Genomic DNA, 23,526 nt, shown 5'->3' with positions numbered 1-23,526 from the left:
TTTTTTTTTTGGTAAATTAAATATTGCACCTTTTTTTAATATTCAAAACTTTGCAGACGGATGCTCTATTATAAGATGCAAAGGCGATCGAACCTATGAATTAATTAATTTTCCTCTTTTAAGTTTTAACCTCTCTTTTGCCTGAAGAAAATTTTCTTTTTTCTAAGGTAAATGCTTTAGCAGGCAAATCTCTATTAAGGTGGAGCCATTTTGAAATTTAAAATTTGAATTGATTTCTTTTACAATTCTGTTATTTGGTTTCTCAATTTATGTGATTTTGGTTTTTTGTATAATTGTAAGATTGTGTTATTTTTTTTGTAGCTTCCATTGGCAAGAATGATGTGGAAAGTGGATTCTAAGAAGAAAATTGGTGCAAATTCTGGAAATGAGAAATTGTTGAATGATATTGAAGCTATAAATAAAGCTCTATATTTGGATAAAACCCATTTATCGAATTGTTTTAGCCCAGCATGTTACTTGTTCAATATCTTAAGTGGTTAATAATTATCGAAACGGACTTAATATTCGAATATAAAACATTTGATGATGTATGATATTTCGTGTATAATTAAACTGTCCTCCTTTTTCTCCATTAAATTTCGTGTATTATTAAATTGTCCATTCGAGGATAAGTCATCGAGCTAGCATGTCTCGAACTAAAAATGTCACACGTCAATTATGGACAGGTAGTCGTGGCCCCATTAGCCAGCAAAATGACAATATAGAAATTGGTAGATGACTCATTGACCTGTTTTTTTTTTTTTTTTTTTTTTATATATCATGCTCCTTTATAATTTTGAATTTAAGCAAATGATCATTTTAGGTATCTTATGTATAAAAGACAAATCTCTTACGTGTAAAAGTAAATCTATCATGTGTAAAAAAAAAGATAAGGTCATAAAACTAAAAATAAATTTGTAAAGAACCACAAAACAAATCGACCCCATTTGGAAATGACAATCGAGATGCATTATCTATAAATGGTTAAAAACTAAGCAATTATGCAAGCTAACTATTCATGCTCTAAATTTCTGCTGATAATCGGACTGCAAATATTCCCTGAGGAGTTTTTGACATGAAAGGTGCATAACGGGTGAGCATAAATGTAGTGCGTGGTTTCCCTATTGGCCAACCAAATAACTTTGGAGTGAAAAAAGGAGAAAAAAAATTAAATTTCTTATACAAATAAGAAAAAGTCCAAAGTCATACATTATTTTTGGCTTTAGATTCAAAATAATACGTATTCTTTCACATGGACCACTAATAGTCAGTCTTCTTTCTTTAACAAAGTGATCCATTTTTAGTCATAACCATAGACGTTGTTAGTTTTTTAACGGATAAATTATAGCCTAAAGCCAAAAATAATGTATGATTTTGGCCTAAAGCCGGTTGAATTTACTGTTTGTTTTTTCTGGTTGAAATACATAGTATATACTCTCTCCGATCCACTTTAAGTGAGCTTTTGGCTGTTTTCACACATATTAATGAATCCATCTTTTAGCATTAATTAACAATATAATTGACCATATTATTCTTAATTTGTTCATTGAAAATACAAGAAATATTCCTACGCTCTTTACTGCAAGTGCAACTTTGAAAAAAAGAAGGTAATTATTTATTGATATTTGAAAAAATCAAATATTGTGGACTCAGAGGCGGACCCAGGATTTGAGGACGACGGGGGCACCACTGTGTGCTAATCACTAGCGATAAAATTCGGCATGCAACTCTTTGAAAACTTAATGATTATATTGACTTATCTTCCAAGTATAAACAAAAAGAAGTTCTAAAGAAAAGAAAGCACCGAACAAAGAGAGATTTCTTAGCAAAATGGGTGCTATGGGAAGGAAAAGTGTTTGATTAAGCATGTTTCGCACTTTAAATTTTTTAATTTTTTTAAAAATAAAATAAAGGGTCACTGATCATAAGGGCGTTCAAAAATTAAAGAAATCAAGATTAAGCGTATGTTAATAGTAAAAAAAAAAAACTAAAGAAGAGTCTTAAACTCTTAAATTCCACTGTCGAGTCGGATTCAAAGTGATTGATGAAGAAGGTTGTGGTATAAGAATTTGTATTTTTCTATTTGTGGAGTGATAAATTACAATTTAAAGCTTTTTACTTTAATTTTAAGGGATGAATTTGAAAAAATATTTAATTAAGTTGACTGTTATGTATTATAAAGTTAGAACTAAACCATAATTGAATTAAAAGAAAAAGAATAAAGAAAAAAATAAAATAATTTGTTATTAAGTATAAAGAAAGTACGTTGTATTCGATTAAATAAAAAAGTTGAACACGAATTCGAACTCGGATCATCTAGTAAACTAGGGAATTGAAGCTCCCAACATAACCACTTCCTCCGTCTGCCTTTTTTGTGTCCGGGAACATAACTAAAATATTTAAGGGGTCCTATATATATGTACAGATATATATAACATATATATATATATACAAAGTTTTTGCCGAGACTAACGGGGTCCCGTGACCCCTCTACATACAACGTAGGTCCGCCTCTGTGTGGACCACAGAAAATCAATTAAAATGGATCGGAGGGAGTACTAATTATACATGATTGTATACATATTTTACATGGACTATATATATGTTATATATTCGTCCATTATTTTTATTTAAGCGGTTGAATGAATAATTATTTGATTAATAAATAAATAAAAAGAACCTTGGCTATCTTCTAGAATTTGAAGTTTCCACTTTCCAAGGACAACAATAGCTTCTGATTTTTGTTTCTCCAAACCCCAATGAGACATTAAAAGCTCACAATCTGCTACAGTAGTAGTATTCAATTCTCAATTAAAACGAAATGGCTTTTCATCCATAATAAATAATCCTAGTAATAAAAGCCTTTAATGGGAAGCGACTTGCATCCATAAAAGGAAAATTTTCAGAAATGTACCAAGTCCTATTATCTCTATAACGTTTTGTTACACAAGTCTATTTTGCTAAACACACAAAGGAAGTTCAATTTTTTTGAGACATTGGACTTGAGCAATATTGCAAAGTTTTAATTCATTTAAGTTGAAATTTAAATAACCGAGCACCTTAATTCGATTTAAAAATTACTATTATATGTTAGTTTGTTGGATTATGTTGAAAGATTAAACTGAAAACTCCATGGATAATCATTGAAGCTTGCTTAAGCTTGAATTCAAAAATTTTGGGTTTTCAAAATTGAAATTTATTTCGAGTGAGTGTTGTTTGAATAGATTAGGTACATCATAAGGAGTTTGAATCTCAGTTTTTGGATCATTTGGTGGAGTTTTGAGGTAGTTTGAATTGAAATTTAGAAGTAAAAGATGAACATGGAAAAAGATGATATGTGTATCACACTGTGTATCATTTGTGTATCGCATATGTATCATATGCATATCAAATATGTATCACATGTATATCCATGTATATCTATGTGTAAGATATAATGCACGATACGCGTTTGATACACGTGTCGCATAAGTATTTTTTTAACTCGATTTTAATTACGAATTTTGATATCAAACCAGTTCAAATCACCATCAATCGTACTCGAGTTTTGTATATTACCTCATCTACATGTTTTCAACAAATTTCAACTACACCCATTGAAAATTCTTTTTTGCCTAATTTTTTAATATTGTATATCATTGGTAATGAATTTTGACTCCAAACTAGTCTAACTCACCTTCAAACTTCGTCAAAATTTGTATATTGCCTTATCCATATGTTTTCAACAAATCGCAACAATACCCATTGAAAAACAATTGCCTATATTTTTTTGAATGTTGTATAACGTTGATAATTTTTTTGCCTATTTTGATAATATGACTAAAATAACTAGCTGTTGGTAAATAGTGTCTTTTTTGGGTACACTCCCGTAAGATTCCCATTTCGATTTTTTAAAAAAAATTTAAGTTATCATCAATTTTGAAATAATTCTCATGCTATGGTAGAAATTTATCCACACTCGACCTTAAACAAAAATAATTTAGTGACTTTTGTAATATTTAATATGAGAAAAGGTATAAGTTGCCCCTTAAACTTATCCGGCAAAGTCATTTACACACTTTAACTTTACGGACGACCCATCCCCCATTGTTCTTGTTTGAAGCGAATTTATTTACCCTCTAATATGTCACAACCATATCCGATCAAAACTGAATTTTACACGTGCTGGCACGTGTCGTTACCATATTTTTTTCCTTTTTAATTTTTTTTTCACTAGTCACTAGAATAAACCCTTCCCTTCAGTCCGCCCCATTTTTTCCTCTTTTCTTCATTCCGGCGTTTGTTCCCCCCTTAAGTAGACTACTCGAAATAATATAAGGGAAATGAGGGAGACTAGTATCGAAAGGGCCAACAATAGAAATGAGAATGTAGGCTGTTGGTGGAGTTTGGAATTTTCGTTGACGGAGAGGTTTATGTGAGGTGATGGAGATGATGAAAATAGGAGTGAAAGAGGTCGGGTGGTGATAATAATTTTCCAGCCAAACACCGGCCAAATCTTAGTCAGACAATCTTTCATGTTTTCTTAATTCATCACAATTTAAATAGTAAAATTGTCTAAAACATTTTGCTAAGTCCTATAAAAATATGTATGTTATGACATTCTACTTTTACTAGTAATTTTGGTGTGATTATATCATAAATTAATGATAAGTTAGGTAAAAAAAAAAAAGCAATTAAAAAATGGAAGGTAAGCCGAACGAGCATTTTCTCCAACTTCCAATGCTTAAAATTGAAGAACAGTCAAATTCGATATTTTGCATTAATTCGCTTTCTCCCTCATATGTTCAAAATATTTCTTTCTTTATCTTTTGCCTTTTCTTTCCAAACCAAAGTTTTTTTCTTTATCTTTTGCCTGTTTTACCATCTTTTTTAAAAGGAAGTAAATTTTTTGATGAAGTATATACCATGAATATGGTGATAAATTCAAGTTGATCTTCCTCACATATGTATAGCAAGAGAATTAATTATTTTCCAAATAAAACTTGACACACTAAGAGCTATTATTTATTACTTTTTCTAATTAAGTTGAATATAGTTTTCGTTTTTTACTTAAACAATTAACACATTTAATTAATTTGGTAGCATACAGAGTTAAGGATGACAAACAAATAAGAAACAATGTGATGTTATTAATTACATTGACTTTTTTGGCCAGAAATAAGCTTAGCAAATCAGGATGAAGTTCAGCGCAATTAATGTTCTCCTTTTATCGTTAAAACTTGACTTCATTGATAAAATCAAAATGTAAAAATATGATCATGTTATGAATATGTTAAAGTGGATGTCCATTGAATACTCTTAGACATTCCTATTCCATGAACCATTTGAGTTCATGTACTTAATTAATTCATCACTTAATATTTGTAACCTTTAGGTGTATTCTTGTAACTTTTCATGTATCTTATATCCTATAAATAGAGTATTTTTTATCCTATGAAGTACATAGAAGAAACATACTTGAATAAGATAACTTCTACATTCTCCTCATATACATCTTGTCTCCGTTAGTATATTATTCTATTTTGCTCTCATTTCTTAATACGTTATCAGCACGAGGTTCTAACCAACTGAGGCTATCTGCTTCATCTGAATTTTATCTTCTTTCTAAAAGAGGTAGTCAATTTCTTTTCCGATTCAGGTATACATTCCTATGTTTATAATGTTTCTATTAGGATCTTTCTTTAACCTGCAATTTAATTAATATATGGATAACTTGTTTTGAATATGATTATAATAATTACATTGGTATGAAAATAATAAGTTTCGGTTAAATTGATATTTTATTATATAAACTACGAAAAAGTTTAATCCTACACATAAATAAATAAGTATTAAAATTAAATTACAATAATTAGACTAATTAAGCCCGCATCCAAATATTCTAACAGAATATGCATTTAGAAGGAATTCTTGCAAAAATTTCAAAAGGTTTAAATGTGTCTCCAATAAATTTATCACCTAAGTGTACAAACTAATTAATGACTTTAAAATTAATGACTGAACTATTAGATGAATCGTATTGAATGTTGAAACTTGTCAGAATTGATATCATCTAGTTTTATGCCTACTTAGCTTATTGAAACGTATTCTAAGTAGAACAAAATTATACTAGTACATATTAATTCAACTTATTTATTCTATGAAAATATACTTACATGTCTAAAATTTTTGTGGGTAATATTAAACACTAATTTATCATCGCACTGCACATAATTGTTTGTTTGATAATTTTACATATAGAATATTAATACACGATTATGTACTGCACTGAATTGATAATAATTATTGTCATTCTAATTCACTTATTTCTATGATAGTTTTCACTATGTCGAATTTGTCAAAACTTGAATTTATGGCACTTGACATCTCTGGGAATAACTATTTGCCATGGGTACTTGATGCTGAAATTCACCTTGACGCTAAAGGTCTTGGTGACTCTATTAAAGAAGAAAATGAAGCATCAAGTCAGGATAAGGCGAAAGCCATGATTTTTCTTTGCCATCATCTCGATGAAGGATTAAAAAGTGAATATTTAACCTTGAAACATCCATTTCAATTATGGACTAGTTTGAAGGAATGGTATGACCATTTAAAGGCCACGGTATTGCCAAGAGCTCGTCGTGAGTGGATGCACTTACGACTACAAGATTATAAGACCATAAGTGAATATAATTCTGATGTATATAGAATAATTTTCCAACTAAAATTATGTGGGGAACCTATGAATGATGAGGACATGCTGGAAAAGACTCTTTCCACTTTTCATGCATCAAATATGGTGTTACAGTAGCAATACCGTGAAAAGGGCTTTAAGAAATATTCTGAGTTAATTTCATGCCTTTTGGTGGTTGAACAACATAATGCCCTTTTAATAAAAAATCATGAAGCCCACCCCACTGGATCAGCTCCATTTCCAGAAGCGAATCTGGGAACGATAGATCCAAAGTCTGAAAAAAGACAAAGTGGCCGTATAAATATACGTGGGCGTGGCAAGGGGCGAAATAATAATCGCCATGGTGGTGGTCGTTATAAACAAGAGAACAATAAGGGTTCTCAGAATAATCCTTCAAAAGACACAAGTAATGTTTGCCACCGATGTGGTATGAAAAATCATTGGGCACGAATTTGTCATACACCTGAACATTTTGTCAAACTTTATCAAGCATCTATAAAAAGGAAACAAAATAAAGTTAAGACTCACTTGACTTTTCAAAATGATGTTGAGGCGGGCCCTATGAATAATCATGATAAAGTTGAAGCAAACCTTGCATATAAAGATGATATTTTTGAAGGCTTTGCAGATATTACTTATTTAGAAGCTGGAGACTTCTTTGAGCATCATAACTAAAGACTTATTATTGAGAAAAATTATAAGAATAAATGTATTTCTTTTGATGAAGTTCATATTTTGAATAAAACTTTTTATGTTGTCAGTATTTAATTTCATAAATGTAGTTTCTTTTGTTCTTAAATTTTTCAATATTACTTATGATTTTTTTTTTTTGAAGAATATGAAAACTTCCCAGTCTTCAGTTGGCCGTATGAATAATAAAGAAGAAATATGTCTTCTGGATAGTGCTACGACGCACACCATATTAAAAGATAAGAGATATTTTTCTTATTTAATTATTAAAGAAACCAATATCCTAACAATATCTAGTAGTACAAAATTAATTGAGGGCTCTGGAAGAGTGACTGTATTATTACCAGGAGTAACTATATTGGCTGTTAATGATGCATTATATTGTAGTAGGTCTCAGAGAAACTTGTTGAGTTTCAAAGATATTCGCCAAAATGGCTATCATATTGAGACCACCAATGAAGGAAATGTTGAATACATTTATATTACTACAATAAAAGCGGAAAAGAAGTATGTGCTTGAAAAGCTTCCCGCATTTAACAAGGAGTTTACTAATGATTTTATTATTTGGCATGACCGGTTGGGCCATCCCGGTTATAATATGATACGCAAAATAATTGAGAATTCACATGGTCATTCATTGAAGAACCAGAAGATTCTTCAAACTAAATAATTCCCTTGTGCTGCATGTTCTCAAGGAAAACTGATTATTAGACCATCAATAATTAAAGTTGGAGTTGAATCTCCTGCATTTTTGGAACGTATACATGGTGATATATGTGGGCCCATACACCCTCCATGTGGACCATTCAGATATTATATAATTTTGATAGACGCATCTATAAGATGGTCACATGTGTGCTTGTTATCAACCCGCAATTTGGCCTTTGCGAAGTTACTAGCTCAATTAATAAGATTGCGAGCACAGTTTCAAGATTATGCAATTAAGACACTTCGTCTTGATAATGCTGGTGAATTTATGTCTCAGGCCTTTAATGATTATTGCATATCAACTGGGATAACAATTGAGCATCCAGTTGCTCATGTTCATACTCAAAATGGTCTAGCGGAATCATTGATTAAACACCTTCAATTAATTGCTAGACCAATGCTTATGAGAACAAAACTTCCCATTTCGGCATGGGGCCATGTTATTTTGCATGCAGCAGCTCTTGTGCGGATCAGACCCACAAGTTATCATAAAGTCTCCCCAATACAATTAGCTTTTGGTCAGGAGCCAAATATTTTCCATCTTAGAATATTTGGATGTACAGTATATGTTCCAATTGCTCCACCACAACGCACAAAGATGGGACCCCAAAAGAATATTGGGGATATATGTTGGGTATGAATCTCCTTCTATTATAAAATATTTGGAACCTATAACTGAAAATTTATTTATGGGAAGATTTACTGATTGTCATTTTGATGAATCAGTATACCCAATATTAGGGGGAGAAAATAAGCAGCTGCAAAAGGAGATAGATTAGAATGCATTATCACTATCTCATTTAGATCCTCGAACAAATCAATGTGAACACGAGGTTCAAAAGATAATTTATTTGCAAAATATTGCAAATCAACTACCTCATGCATTCATTAACCTACCAAGGGTGATTAAATCACATATTCTAGCTGCTAATGCTCCTATTCAAATTGATGTCCCAGTTGGACAATCTATAAATGCAAATGAGTCTAAGCCACGCTTGAAACGTGGTAGACCAATTGGTTCCAAAGATAAAAATCCTCGAAAGCGAAGAGAAGCAAATGATATAGGAGATCATAATATGGAGGTAATTGTTCAAAAAGAGCCATGTGACATAACAAATGATAAGACCTCAGAGGAGGTCCAGGTACCTGAAAATAATAAGAATGAAGAGATCTCAATAAGTTATGTCTCTACGGCAAAAAGGTGGAACCGAAATAATATTATTGACGATAACATTTTTGCTTATAATATTGCTGTTGAAATAATACAACAAAATGAGGATCTTGAACCAAGATCTGTCGATGAATGTAGACAGAGAAATGATTGGCAAAAATGGAAAGACGCTATCTAGGCAGAATTAGCGTCACTTAAAAAACGTGAAGTATTCGGACGTATAGTCCGAACACCTGAAGGAATAAAGCCAGTGGGATACAAATGTGTTTTTGTGCGAAAACGAAATGATAAAAATGAAGTCGTTAGATATAAAGCACGACTTATGGCACAAGGATTTTTGTAAAGACCTGGCATTGATTATATGGAGACATATTCTCCTGTGGTGGATGCAATCACTTTCAGGTATCTTATAAATTTGGCAGTCCATGAAAAACTTGATATGCGTCTAATGGATGTTGTCACAGCCTATTTGTATGGCACATTAGACAACGAAATTTATATGAAAATCCCTGAAGAGCTTAAAGTTCCTGAAACTAATAAAAGTTTTCGGGAAACTTATTTAATAAAGCTTCAAAAATCCTTATATGGATTGAAACAATCAGGGCGAATGTGGTATAATTGCCTGAGTGAGTATTTGCTGAAAGAAGGGTATACGAATGATCCAATTTGTCCTTGTGTATTTATAAGAAGGTCTGGATCTGAATTTGTTATAATCGCTGTGTATGTTGATGATCTAAATATCATTGGAACTCCTGGGGAAATTCCAAAAGCAGTAGACTGTTTGAAGAAAGATCTTGGAAAGATAAAATTTTGTCTCGGTCTACAAATTGAACATATGAAAGATGGAATTTTTGTCCATCAATCAACTTATACAGAAAAGATCCTAAAGCGTTTTTATATGGATAAAGCACATCCATTGAGTTCCCCGATGGTTGTGAGATCACTTGATATAAATAAAGATCCATTTCGATCTCATGAAAATGATGGAGAGCTTCTTGGTGATGAAACACCATATCTTAGTGCAATTGGGGCACTAATGTATCTTGCAAATAATACTCGACCAGATATAACTTTTGCAGTAAGTTTATTAGCAAGATTTAGTTCCTTTCCAACAACAAGATACTTGAATGGTGTTAAGCATATTTTTAGATACCTCCGAGGGACTATTGATATTGAATTATTTTATTCTTATGAATCCGATTCACAGTTGATTGGTTATGCAGATGCAGGTTATTTGTCTGACCCACATAAATCCCGATCTCAAACAGGCTATCTATTTACTTGTGGGGGTACGGCTATTTCATGGCGTTCAACAAAACAAACTTTAGCTGCTACATCTTCCAATCATGCAGAGATAATAGCTATTCATGAAGCTAGTCGAGAATGTGTATGGTTGAGATAAGTGACTCAACATATTCAACAATTGTGTGGTCTTTCTTTAAAAATGAAGATTCCAACGATATTGTATGAAGAAAATGCTGCTTGCATAGCTCAACTTAAAGGAGGATATATCAAAGGAGACAGAACAAAGCACATTTCACCAAAATTCTTTTTCACACACGATCTTCAGCAAGATGGTGAGATAGATGTTCAACAAATCCGTTCAAGTGACAATCTAGCATATTTATTCACTAAGGCATTGCCAACATCAACATTTGAGAAGCCGAGTCATAAGATTGGAATGCGCCGTCTCCGAGATATCAAATAAAGTTTTTATCAGGGGGAGTATAATATGCGTTGTACTCTTTTTTCCTTAACCAAGGTTTTGTCTCAATTGGGTTTTCCTGATAAGGTTTTTAATGAGGCAGAACTCAATGCGTATTATAAGATATGTGTACTCTTTTTCCTTCACTAGGCTTTTTCCCACTGGGTTTTCCTAGTAAGGTTTTAACGAGGTACATTATCCTTTAGATGGACATCCAAGGGGGAGTATTATGAATATGTTAAAGTGGATGTCCATTGAATACTCTTAGACATCCCTATTCCATGAACCATTTGAGTTCATGCACTTAGTTAATTCATCACTTAATATTTGTAACCTTTAGGTGTATTCTTGTAACTTTTCATGTATCTTATATCCTATAAATAAGGTATTCTTTATCCTATGAAGTACACAGAAGAAACATACTTGAATAAGATAACTTCTATATTCTCCTCATATACATCTTGTCTCCTTTAGTATATTGTTCTATTTTGCTCTTATTTCTTAATAGATCAATGCTATCTGCAATAATAATAAATGAGTTTATTTTAATTTTAAATGATTAAGCGATAAACGACTAATTTTTCTTTTCGTTTCTAAATTTTAAAAAGCGACAGGATTTAAAGCAACACCTGATAAAAATACAAGGGGTATTACGTGAATAGACAAAATAGAGTGTACAGAGTCTAACACAATAAAAGTTGAGGAGTGCGTCTGATAATTTCTCAACTTTTGCGCATAATTTATTGTTTGAACTTTTAATTAAACATGACGACACCAAAGAGAGAGAGAGAAGCAATCATAAGCAGAAATCATCGCCTAATATATCGCTAATTCAACTTTGTAAGGAAATTCAAAATCTCTCTATCTTTTTTTTCCCTAATTTTTCTTCATCAACTTTATTTTTTTATGGTAAATTAAATATTGCACCTTTTTTTAATGTTCAAAACTTTACAGACGGATGCTCTATTATAAGATGCAAAGGCGATCGAACCTATAAATTAATTAATTTTCCTCTTTTAAGTTTTAACCTCTCTTTTGCCTGAAGAAAATTTTCTTTTTTCTAAGGTAAATGCTTTAGCAGGCAAATCTCTATTAAGGTGGAGCCATTTTGAAATTTGAAATTTGAATTGATTACTTTTACAATTCTGTTATTTGGTTTCTCAATTTATGTGATTTTGGTTTTTTTGTATAATTGTAAGATTGTGTTATTTTTTTTGTAGCCACCAAAGAGAGAGAGAGAGAGAGAAGCAATCATAAGCAGAAATCATCGCCTAATATATCGCTAATTCAACTTTGTAAGAAAATTCAAAATCTCTCTATCTTTTTTTTCCTAATTTTTCTTCATCAACTTCATTTTTTATGGTAAATTAAATATTGCACCTTTTTTTAAAGTTCAAAACTTTGCAGACGGATACTCTATTATAAGATGCAAAGGCGATCGAACCTATAAATTAATTAATTTTCCTCTTTTAAGTTTTAACCTCTCTTTTGCCTGAAGAAATTTTTTTTTTCTAAGGTAAATGCTTTAGCAGGCAAATCTCTATTGAGGTGGAGCCATTTTGAAATTTGAAATTTGAATTGATTACTTTTACAATTCTGTTATTTGGTTTCTCAATTTATGTGATTTTGGTTTTTTTGTATAATTGTAAGATTGTGTTATTTTTTTTGTAGCCACCAAAGAGAGAGAGAGAGAGAGAAGCAATCATAAGCAGAAATCATCGCCTAATATATCGCTAATTCAACTTTGTAAGGAAATTCAAAATCTCTCTATCTTTTTTTTTCCTAATTTTTCTTCATCAACTTCATTTTTTTATGGTAAATTAAATATTGCACCTTTTTTTAATTTTCAAAAATTTGCAGACGGATGCTCTATTATAAGATGCAAAGGCGATCGAACCTATGAATTAATTAATTTTCCTCTTTTAAGTTTTAACCTCTCTTTTGCTTGAAGAAAATTTTCTTTTTTCTAAGGTAAATGCTTTAGCAGGCAAATCTCTATTAAGGTGAAGCCATTTTGAAATTTGAAATTTGAATTGATTACTTTTACAATTCTGTTATTTGGTTTCTCAATTTATGTGATTTTGGTTTTTTGTATAATTGTAAGATTGTGTTTTTTTTTTGTAGCCACCAAAGAGAGAGAGAGAGAGAGAGAGAGAGAGAGAGAAGCAATCATAAGCAGAAATCATCGCCTAATATATCGCTAATTCAACTTTGTAAGGAAATTCAAAATATCTCTATCTTTTTTTTCCTAATTTTTCTTCATCAACTTCATTTTTTATGGTAAATTAAATATTGCACCTTTTTTTAATATTCAAAACTTTGCAGACGGATGCTCTATTATAAGATGCAAAGGCGATCGAACCTATGAATTAATTAATTTTCCTCTTTTAAGTTTTAACCTCTCTTTTGCCTGAAGAAAATTTTCTTTTTTCTAAGGTAAATGCTTTAGCAGGCAAATCTCTATTAAGGTGGAGCCATTTTGAAATTTGAAATTTGAATTGATTACTTTTACAATTCTGATATTTGGTTTCTCAATTTATGTGATTTTGTTTTTTTTGTATAATTGTAAGATTGTGTTATTTTTTTTGTACCCACCAAAGAGAGAGAGAGAGAAGCAATCATAAGCAGAAATCATCGCCTAATATATCGCTAATTCAACTTTGTAAGGAAATTCAAAATCTCTCTATCTTTTTTTTCCTAATTTTTCTTTATCAACTTTATTTTTTTATGGTAAATTAAATATTGCACCTTTTTTTAATGTTCAAAACTTTGCAGACGGATGCTCTATTATAAGATGCAAAGGCGATCGAACCTATGAATTAATTAATTTTCCTCTTTTAAGTTTTAACCTCTCTTTTGCCTGAAGAAAATTTTCTTTTTTCTAAGGTAAATGCTTTAGCAGGCAAATCTCTATTAAGGTGGAGCCATTTTGAAATTTAAAATTTGAATTGATTACTTTTACAATTCTGTTATTTGGTTTCTCAATTTATGTGATTTTGGTTTTTTGTATAATTGTAAGATTGTGTTATTTTTTTTGTAGCTTCCATTGACAAGAATGATGTGGAAAGTGGATTCTAAGAAGAAAATTGGTGCAAATTCTGGAAATGAGAAATTGTTGAATGATATTGAAGCTATAAATAAAGCTCTATATTTGGATAAAACCCATTTATTGGATTCAAAATCAAAGAATAAAGGAAATAATAAAGATTCAATAGAGAAGGAGAGTAAGAAATCCATATGGAGTTGGAAGGGCCTAAAATCTTTGGCTGCTAGAAACAAAAAGTTTAATTGTTGTTTTTCTATATCCAAATAACATAAAGAAATCAAATTTTCATAAATGTACTTTTCTTTTTAAAATTTGTTTTCTCTACCAAAGTCATGTCTTAGATCCAAACAGAGCTTAAGTAAATCGAAAATTGATTAGAAACCATTGGCGCTGAAATTTGAATATATTGGCTGGGCCACGTTGGAAAAAAGCAAAACAAATCTGTCCACGTTTGATAAGCATAGGCTCCCCCTTGTTGAAAAAGGTTCATCATTGTCTAATCATAGGTGGGAAAGGAGCAAAGAAAATTAAATGTTACAAAAGGTTAAATATTTAATTTAAGAAAATTAGGAAATACAGTATTTTACTTTATCAATGCTTTTTACGATGGAATTCGTCAATGTTATACTAGGGGTGTCAAATGCATATTTGAAAACCGACTAAACCGACCGAACCGTACCGTATCGAACCAACTTTTAGGTTTCTATTAATAAAACCATACGTTTTTATATAAATCTACACCAATAATTAGGGTAGATTTTTTATTTTATGAAAATAAATCAAAAAAATACGAAGCGTATCGAATAGATTACATGTGAAAAATATATATGTTAAGATTAAAAATAATAATTAAACTTTATGCTGTTGTAGAGTAGTTGATGGATCTACACTCTGACCATCTTTCATGTTTTCTTAATTCATCACCATTTAAACAGTAAAATTATCTAAATTTTTTTGCTAAGTCTTATAAAAATATGTATGTTATGACATTCTACTTTTACTAGTAATTTTGGTGTGATTATATCATAAATTAATGATAAGTTAGGTACAAAAAAAAAAGCAATTAAAAAATGGAAGGTAAACCGAACGAGCATTTTCTCCAACTTCCAATGCTTAAAATTGAAGAACAGTCAAATTCGATATTTTGCATTAATTCGCTTTCTCCCTCATATGTTCAAAATATTTCTTTCTTTATCTTTTGCTTTTTCTTTCCAAACCAAAGTTTTTTTCTTTACCTTTTGCCTGTTTTACTATCTTTTTTAAAAGGAAGTAAATTTTTTGATGACGAATATACCATGAATATGGTGATAAATTCAAGTTGATCTTCCTCACGTATGTATAGCAAGAGAATTAAGTATTTTCCAAATAAAACTTGACACACTAAGAGCTATTATTTATTACTTTTCTCTAATTAAGTTGAATATAGTTTTCGTTTTTTACTTAAACAATTAACACATTTAATTAATTTGCTAGCATATAGAGTTAAGGATGACAAACAAATAAGAAACTATGTGATGTTATTAATTACTGTGAGCACCTAATTTTTGCCATAATACAAAATTACTCCTAAAAAAAAAAAATCCAAAAAATAGCTTTAAATTCTTTTTCTATATTTTTACTTAGTTTGCTTTGTACGTATTCATGTTTGATGCATTTTTAAGTTGCATTTTAAATCCTAAAGAAAATACAAAAATATTTTTTTATTTTTTACATTTTTTAGATTTTAATTGCATAATCAATTGCATTTGTAAAACACTAAAATACCAAAAAATACATTAGTAACTCTACATGCATTTGTTAGCTAAATGAATTAATAGTTATAGAAAAATAGGTTATTAGGTTAATTTTATAAATTAGTTGGAATTAGGAGTGTTAAATAAATTGATTAGTCTTGCAAAATACAAAGAAAGAAAAGAGTAGGCTATTGGGTATTTAATATCGTTCGGGCCATTTAATTCTGTCCGCCCCAGCCCTCTATCCAATACTCGGTCCAAATCCTTACCTCTGAGACCATGAAACGACGTAGTATCACCCCAGTAACACCTAAATCTAAGATATACAACACACTTTCTGGTAGCCACCAAAGAGAGAGAGAGAAGCAATCATAAGCAGAAATCATGGCCTAATGTATCGCTAATTCAACTTTGTAAGAAAATTCAAGATCTCTCTATCCTTCTTTTCCTAATTTTTCTTCATCAACTTCATTTTTTTATGGTAAATTAAATATTGCACTTTTTTTTAATGTTCAAAACTTTGCAGACGGATGCTCTATTATAAGATGCAAAGGTGATCGAACCTATGAATTATTAATTTTCCTCTTTTAAGTTTTAACCTCTCTTTTGCCTGAAGAAAATTTTCTTTTTTCTAAGGTAAATGCTTTAGCAGGCAAATCTCTATTAAGGTGGAGCCATTTTGAAATTTGAAATTTGAATTGATTACTTTTATAATTCTGTTATTTGGTTTCTCAATTTATGTGATTTTGGTTTTTTGTATAATTATAAGATTGTGTTATTTTTTTTGTAGCTTCCATTGACAAGAATGATGTGGAAAGTGGATTTTAAGAAGAAAATTGGTGCAAATTCTGGAAAGGAGAAATTGTTGAATGATATTGAAGCTATAAATAAAGCTCTATATTTGGATAAAACCCATTTATTGGATTCAAAATCGAAGAATAAAGGAAATAATAAAGATTCAATAGAGAAGGAGAATAAGAAATCTATTTGGAGTTGGAAGGGCCTAAAATCTTTGGCTGCTAGAAACAAAAAGTTTAATTGTTGTTTTTCTGTGCATCGGAAGAGGAGAGATGGCGAGTTGACGACTCGTCCAGTTGTGGTTTCTCAAGGGGTAGCTGAGTTTGAGGAACAGTTGACTCATACTTGTTCTATATCTGGTGGCAAAAATGGCCCCAATCAATCAGCAAAGTACGAGGCGAAACATTTCTTGTTGTATGCTTCGATATATGGTACTCCCGAGCTTGATTTGGGGAAGCATCGGGTTGATCTTACCAGGTTGCTTCCTCTTTCATTAGATGAATTGGAGGAGAATAGCTCGGGGAAGTGGACGACTAGTTTCAGGTTAGCAGGTAAGGCTAAAGGAGCAATCTTGTATGTCAGTTTTGAGTATCACATAGTTAGGAACACTTTCACGGTTCCCACTAACAGGGTTCTTATCGAGGGGAAGAACTTGAGGCGCAATAGTGAAAATGCAGCAAAACTTTTGGCACAATGTGAGCAATGTGATGAGCTGAGTACGATAAGACGAACAGGAAGCCTTCCTGCTCGATCTTCTACTTCACAGCGTTCCGCTGAGAATATAAAAGATCTTCATGAGGTTTTACCAGTTCCGTCATCTGAAGTGTCCGTATCTGTAAATGTGCTGTATCAGAAACTTGAGGAAGAGAAAGTGGAAGCTTCAGTTGATTGCAAACCACAGATTGATGTTTTCTATAATGATGTTGAGACCATAAAACATGACTTAGCCTTGTCATCAGAGCCCGAGAAGGGAAATGTTGAAAATGGGGGTGGCATAAGTGAGGTTTCTATAAGAGAGCAACGTGTAGAAGTTGCCTCAAACGAATGGGAGGGAAAAGAAGAAGATACCATGAAAACTGGTGATAGTCCTTTGGAAGAGAATGTTTTTGAACCTGAGATTGAAGACCTTTCTCAGCTTGCACCGTTTGCCAAGGAAGTCGACACTGAGAATGAAGAACTTTCAGTGAGTCCCTGCAATTTCGAGACAGATGAATCTGCCAACGAGACAATCATGAAAGAAGTGGAGTCTGCATTAAAGCGTGTGTCGGACTTGGCAAATGAGGGATTAGACTCTCAAGAAGATGAACATGAAGCTATAAATCATGATGGAGACTTGGACGAATCACTAAGCTTGGATTATGTTGCCGAATCTGTGGCTAGTGATTTTCTGGATATGCTAGGGATAGAGCATAGTCCATTTGCCCCAAGTTCTGAGAGTGAGCCTGATTCTCCAAGAGAAGGATTGTTGAGGCAATTTGAGAAGGACACTCTGGCGAGTGGGTGTTCCTTGTTTAACCTTGATATGGATGTTGATCACCAAGAATTTGGTTGTGACGATCCTAGTGGACCTGATTGGAGGAGCATTTCCGAGGATTTTGACTATTCATCTAATATGGAGATGCCCAAGATAGAAATTGAAGCAACTAATAACAAAACAAGGGCCACCATGTTGGAGGACTTGGAGACAGAGGCTTTGATGCGCGAATGGGGCTTGAACGAGAGGGCGTTTCAATATTCCCCTCCTAAGAGCTCAAGCGGATTTGGGAGCCCAATTGATGCTCCTCTTGAGGAAGACCCTTACCAATTGCCTCCTCTCGCAGAAGGCTTAGGACCCTTCATTAAGACTAAAAATGGAGGATTGTTAAGGTCGATGAACCCTACACTTTTCAAGAATTCCAAGAGTAGAGGGAGTTTGATAATGCAGGTATCGAGTCCAGTAGTGGTTCCTGCAGAAATGGGATCTGGTATAATGGACATACTGCAGCATTTAGCCTCCATTGGAATTGAAAAGCTATCTATGCAAGCAAGTAAACTTATGCCTTTGGAAGATATAACTGGACAGACAATGCAACATATAGCCTGGGAAACTGCACCAAGCATAGATGGAACTGTGAGGTTTGAACTTTTATTTTTTTCACATTTTGTTCTATATTTGAAAATGCACATATCTAGCACACACTATTTCTACTAAGAAATTGTCTTATATGACTTTTGCCAACTGCAGACAAGATTTGTTGCAGCAAGAACTTGAGTTTGGACAAAATATGGCTGGTACTCAAAGTAAAAATTGTAAACGGCACAGACCAAAGTCCAGTAAGTTGGAGTCAAATTCTGTTGGCGTGGACAGGGACTCGGAATATGTATCATTAAAGGACCTCGCTCCATTGGCGATGGATAAAATTGAAGCCCTTTCAATTGAGGGTTTGAAAATACAGTCAGGGATGTCAGATGAGGGCGCACCTTCTAACTTAAGCCTGCAATCCATTGGTCAGTTTTCAGCCATTGAGGGAAAGAAGGTCAACTTTGGAGGAGCTGTAGGTTTGGAAGGAACAGGTGGATTGCGGCTACTGGACGTTAAAGACAACGGTGGTGATGAAGTTGACGGGCTTATGGGTTTATCTCTCACACTTGAAGAATGGATGAGGTTGGACTCGGGAGAAATTGACGATGCAGATGAAATCAGCGAGCGTACCTCCAAACTGCTCGCAGCCCATCATGCTATCTGCACTGACATGTTTCGTGGCAGGTCGAAGGGAGAGAAGAGACGTGGCAAGGGTAAGAAATGTGGATTGTTGGGAAACAACCTCACGGTGGTACTAATGGTGCAGCTTCGTGATCCTTTAAGGAACTACGAGCCAGTTGGTACACCTATGCTTGCTCTTGTTCAGGTGGAGAGAGTGTTTGTAACACCTAAATCTAAGATATACCGCACACTTTCTGAAGTTAGTTACAGCAATGAAGACGACGACGATGATGAATACAAACCTCCCAAAACGGACTCTGTGGGGGAGGTCAAAGAAGTTAACATTCCTGAGGAAGAACAAATTCCTCAGTGCAAATTCACTGAAGTGCATGTTGCTGGTTTAAAGACAGAGAAAGGTAAAAAGAAATTATGGGGTTCGTCAACTCAACAACAGTCTGGATCTCGTTGGTTGCTTGCGAATGGAATGGGAAAGAAGAATAAGCATCCATTACTGAAGTCTAAAGCTAGTAACAAATCCTCTACACCAGCTGCTGCTTCGGCGACAACAACTACTACTACTACTACTACAGTGCAGCCTGGTGAAACATTATGGAGTATATCTTCACGGGTCCATGGTACAGGAGCTAAATGGAAGGAATTGGCTGCATTAAATCCACATATCAGAAATCCAAATGTTATTTTTCCATTTTTCCTAATGAAAAAATTAGATTGAGGTAGCAGTGTAGAACATGATTTTTTATTTATATGATTGAAATTTTTCCAGTTGCCTCCCTTCCCCTGAAAAAAAAGCTTGGTATACAGTGCAGCTTAATACATATTCAACATCTAGAAAAGGGTTGAATATATTAAAGGCAGCTCCAGGAATTGATAGGAAATATCATTACCTTTTTTAGTAAGTCATTGGATAACAACAACAACATACCCAGTATAATCCCACATAGTGGGATCTGGGGAGGGTAGTGTGTACGCAGACCTTACCTCTACTTTGTGGAGGTAGAGAGGTTGTTTCCAATAGACCCTCGGCTCAGGCAAGCATAGGTACCACAATAATAACAAGAAACAATACGGGACAACACCAAAAAACCATGTAAAAGCAGAGAAAAAAAAAAACAGATATTCAAATAAGCCTACTACCAACCAAATGCGAGAGTACGTACTAACACTACCGGTATGAATAATCTAGACTACCTAACCTACTATCCTAATCTTAGACCTCCACCCCTTCCTATCACGGGTCATGTCCTCGGTCAACTGTAGCTGCGCCATGTCATGCCTAATCACCTCACCCCAACTCTTCTTCGGCCTACCTCTAACTCTCCTAGTAAGTCAGAGGATAAAAAAGAAAAAAGAGGAAAGATATTTTCTTGGTGCTTCCTAATCATAAGACATATTTCCTCTTTCTTTTATATTCTTTTCAGGCGGCTTTTTAGTTTCAATTGAACTGGTTTGTGTACTTCAATTTCAACAACCGCAATAGAAGAGGTCTATTCACGATATTGTTTTTTAACTGCAATTGATGATTCTTTTCCAAGCGAGAGTAGTGGTGTATATACATCAACAACAACAAATCCAGTGAAATTCTACAAGTGGGTCTGAGGAGGATAGTGTATACGCAGACCTTACCCCTACCCTGGGAAGATAGCGAGAGTAGTGGTGTATATCTAGGACAGAAAACAAAGCATAGTTGAAAGGATGGATATTCATGCTAATGGTCAAAGATGCTAAAGAAGGTTTCACTAAGAAACCTTAATTGGGGAAAACAAGGTTTAGGCATCACAAGTTCAAAACATGTAAGATAAAGCAGAAAATAATATCTGTTCAACATATGAAACTGACTATGAGACCAGCACATGTATCTCATACTTCCTACAGCGTCCACTAAGTTCATAATTCAATCTTCATTGGAATGTTTTTATTCACCTAATCAATAACTTGTCAACTAGATCGCAAGCGGTAACCATAACAACAACAACAACAACAAACAACAAACAAACCAAGTGTAATACCATAAGTGGGGTCTTGGGAGGGTAGTGTGTACGCAGCCTTAGCCCTACCTTGTAAAGATAGAGAGACTGTTTCTGATAGACCCTCGTCTCAGGTGAAGCACAAGCTGTAACCATGAAGAGGCATATTGCTCGTGGCAGTCATTTCTAAAACACGTCATCAATTACTCGAGTTCAAAATCAATAAGCATACATCTTATGATCAAACAAGGAAAACCCATGTAGTTGAAAAACATAAACTATAGCTGCAATAACATACTGCACATGAACTGTATTAATTAGCATTGATACTGAAAGATGCATCCCATAAGATTAAAATCCCTATATATCCAATTGTTTAGAGTTGAATAGAAGAGTTCCTCAAGAGAACTAAACTAGTAAAAAGCATGCTGATAAACAAAGGTTAGAGACCAGAACTCCGAATACACATGCCTTGCTGATATGTGCAGTGAGCTGAGTTCTACATGAACAATTACAAATTGTGGAACTCAGCACACATCCTACAGGACGTCAGGGGCGTGACCTCTTGTTGCTGCATGAAGGGCATTTGTACTGCTTTATATGCTCAGCCCTAGCGGGGGTGATCTTCACACACTTGCCATGGAACCACCTCTCACATATGTCGCAACAAATCCAAAATTCATCTGAAGCATAGTTCTCACCACATGCACCACACAGAGTATCGCCATGCTCCTCGTCTCCTTCCTCATTGAATCCATCATCCTCATCTTTCACATGGACCTTTGAGTACTTACCCTGAGATTTAAAATAAATAAATTAAAAAAATCTATCTCTAGTGGTAAGATGCTGGGCCATGCATGGAGAAATCCAACGAAGCATGGTTGGTTATATAACTAAGATGTCATCACATCAGAGGAATAATGATATAGGTTACATGTGGCAGGATACTGAATTTAGTTTAAGAGGAGCATGGCCTAGTGCATTGAGACAGAGCCATAGTGACAGTGTGACGGGACCAGAAGACAGAAAACTTAAGCAACTTCAACAAGGCACATGTTCATTTTTTTTGAGAAGAGAAGGCTAATGGGGCCTTTCAAGCTCTTTACTGAATTCGCGAAAGACAACCAAAAATGTACGAAACATAGGACAAAGAAATATACAGTGTAAGAATTTAGCACAACGCAAGTGCCAAAATCACAAACTGGTTCTAGACTAAGAACCCATTATGCAAAAGGTCAGTTATCAAGCAGCTGCAAGAGTTGAGGTAGTCATAAAATACATTGGAAGAGATTACATGAGAGAAATTCAAAGAAGAAAGAAACAACACTAAAGTTCATTAGGAGTATCATCCTTTACCTCACACTGTACTTCTTTCAAAAAACTCCAGCATTGACTTTACACTATGCACCCAAAAGCCTCTTCTAACATACTTAAGCATAAAAATCAGATGTGTCACCTGCAAACACCATGACTCCAATTAATACAACTTTAAAGAAAACATGTGTAATACTGCAGACAAAAATTTAGTCTCCAAGGCTTTGATCTAGTGGTAAGAGCATAGCTTGTGACATGTGGATTAGGGGCATGTCACGGGTTCGAACCCTGCTATTAAGGGCGGAGCTACTCTTGTCCAAGAGAAGTCATCTGACACCCCTTCACAGAATAATTACTCTAGGTCAAATTTTTATTTTTTATGTAAATATACTATATGTTGAATCCCCTTGGATTCTTCATGTGTTTACTTATATATTTTGAACCCTTAGTAAACAACCTAGCACTGCCACTGTCTATTGCAGACAGAAGCAATTGAGAAGCAAGGGCGGAGCTAGAGTGTCTGTGACAGGTTCGGCCGATCCCAGTAGCTTTAAATTTATTTAAAAATTTATTAAATATATCTAAATTATTAATTTAAAACCCAATAACTTAAAAGAATTAGAATGATAAAGTTGCTTAATTTCAAAATATAAAAAATCAAAACAAATTTAGCAGTTTTAAATAAGTATGTTTACATTGAATCTCAAAGTTGCAAACTCAAAAACAAACGCCAAATATCATTTCATTAAATCTCTCGCCTGAGGACTAACGTTTGGTAGTTGAAAAGATTACATAGCTTACATGTAAGGTGTAAAGATCTCCTAATGGTGTGGGGTTATTCGAAAAAAATCGTACGAGTTCGGTTTAAAGCGGACAATATCACATCATGTTAAGAGTATTTATGGACCGTTTAGCTCAACAATGGGTGTCAGAGCCCAGGTTCAGTGAAACGATTATGGCGATGGCAAATTGATGGTGCAGGGCTCGATTCGCTTATCCTTACGAGCTTGGAGACACGCT

General features: G+C 33.5%; 1 protein-coding gene and 1 long non-coding RNA gene across 5 annotated transcripts; one reads left to right on the top strand and one right to left on the bottom strand.

The window, feature by feature from the left end:
* Positions 1 to 15,956: 15,956 nt before the first annotated feature.
* On the top strand, positions 15,957 to 19,990 carry LOC107783417 (protein PLASTID MOVEMENT IMPAIRED 1-RELATED 1-like). 4 transcript variants are annotated; one of them, XM_075239154.1, is made up of 5 exons: positions 16,073 to 16,139; positions 16,253 to 16,279; positions 16,363 to 16,394; positions 16,517 to 18,639; positions 18,749 to 19,990. In XM_075239154.1, exons 4-5 carry the CDS (start codon positions 16,532 to 16,534, stop codon positions 19,938 to 19,940), a joined length of 3,300 nt encoding a protein of 1,099 aa, XP_075095255.1. In that variant the 5' UTR covers positions 16,073 to 16,139; positions 16,253 to 16,279; positions 16,363 to 16,394; positions 16,517 to 16,531; the 3' UTR covers positions 19,941 to 19,990. The 4 variants fall into 4 exon arrangements, with proteins under 4 accessions (XP_075095244.1, XP_075095247.1, XP_075095252.1 ...); XM_075239146.1 differs by lacking the exon at positions 16,363 to 16,394 and having other exon boundaries at positions 16,052 to 16,139; XM_075239151.1 differs by lacking the exon at positions 16,363 to 16,394 and having other exon boundaries at positions 16,064 to 16,139; positions 16,253 to 16,362.
* A 1,463-nt stretch (positions 19,991 to 21,453) lies between these two features.
* LOC142168752 (uncharacterized) lies at positions 21,454 to 23,036 on the bottom strand. Its single transcript, XR_012698713.1, has 2 exons — positions 22,549 to 23,036; positions 21,454 to 21,987 (listed from the first exon to the last, which is right to left on the bottom strand). It is a non-coding gene; the product is annotated as an uncharacterized LOC142168752 (long non-coding RNA).
* Positions 23,037 to 23,526: the final 490 nt, after the last annotated feature.

The sequence above is a fragment of the Nicotiana tabacum genome, chromosome 2 (genome assembly GCF_000715075.1).
Source record: "Nicotiana tabacum cultivar K326 chromosome 2, ASM71507v2, whole genome shotgun sequence".
Taxonomy (NCBI): Eukaryota; Viridiplantae; Streptophyta; class Magnoliopsida; order Solanales; family Solanaceae; genus Nicotiana; species Nicotiana tabacum.
This window is presented reverse-complemented; position numbering and strand designations above follow the sequence as displayed.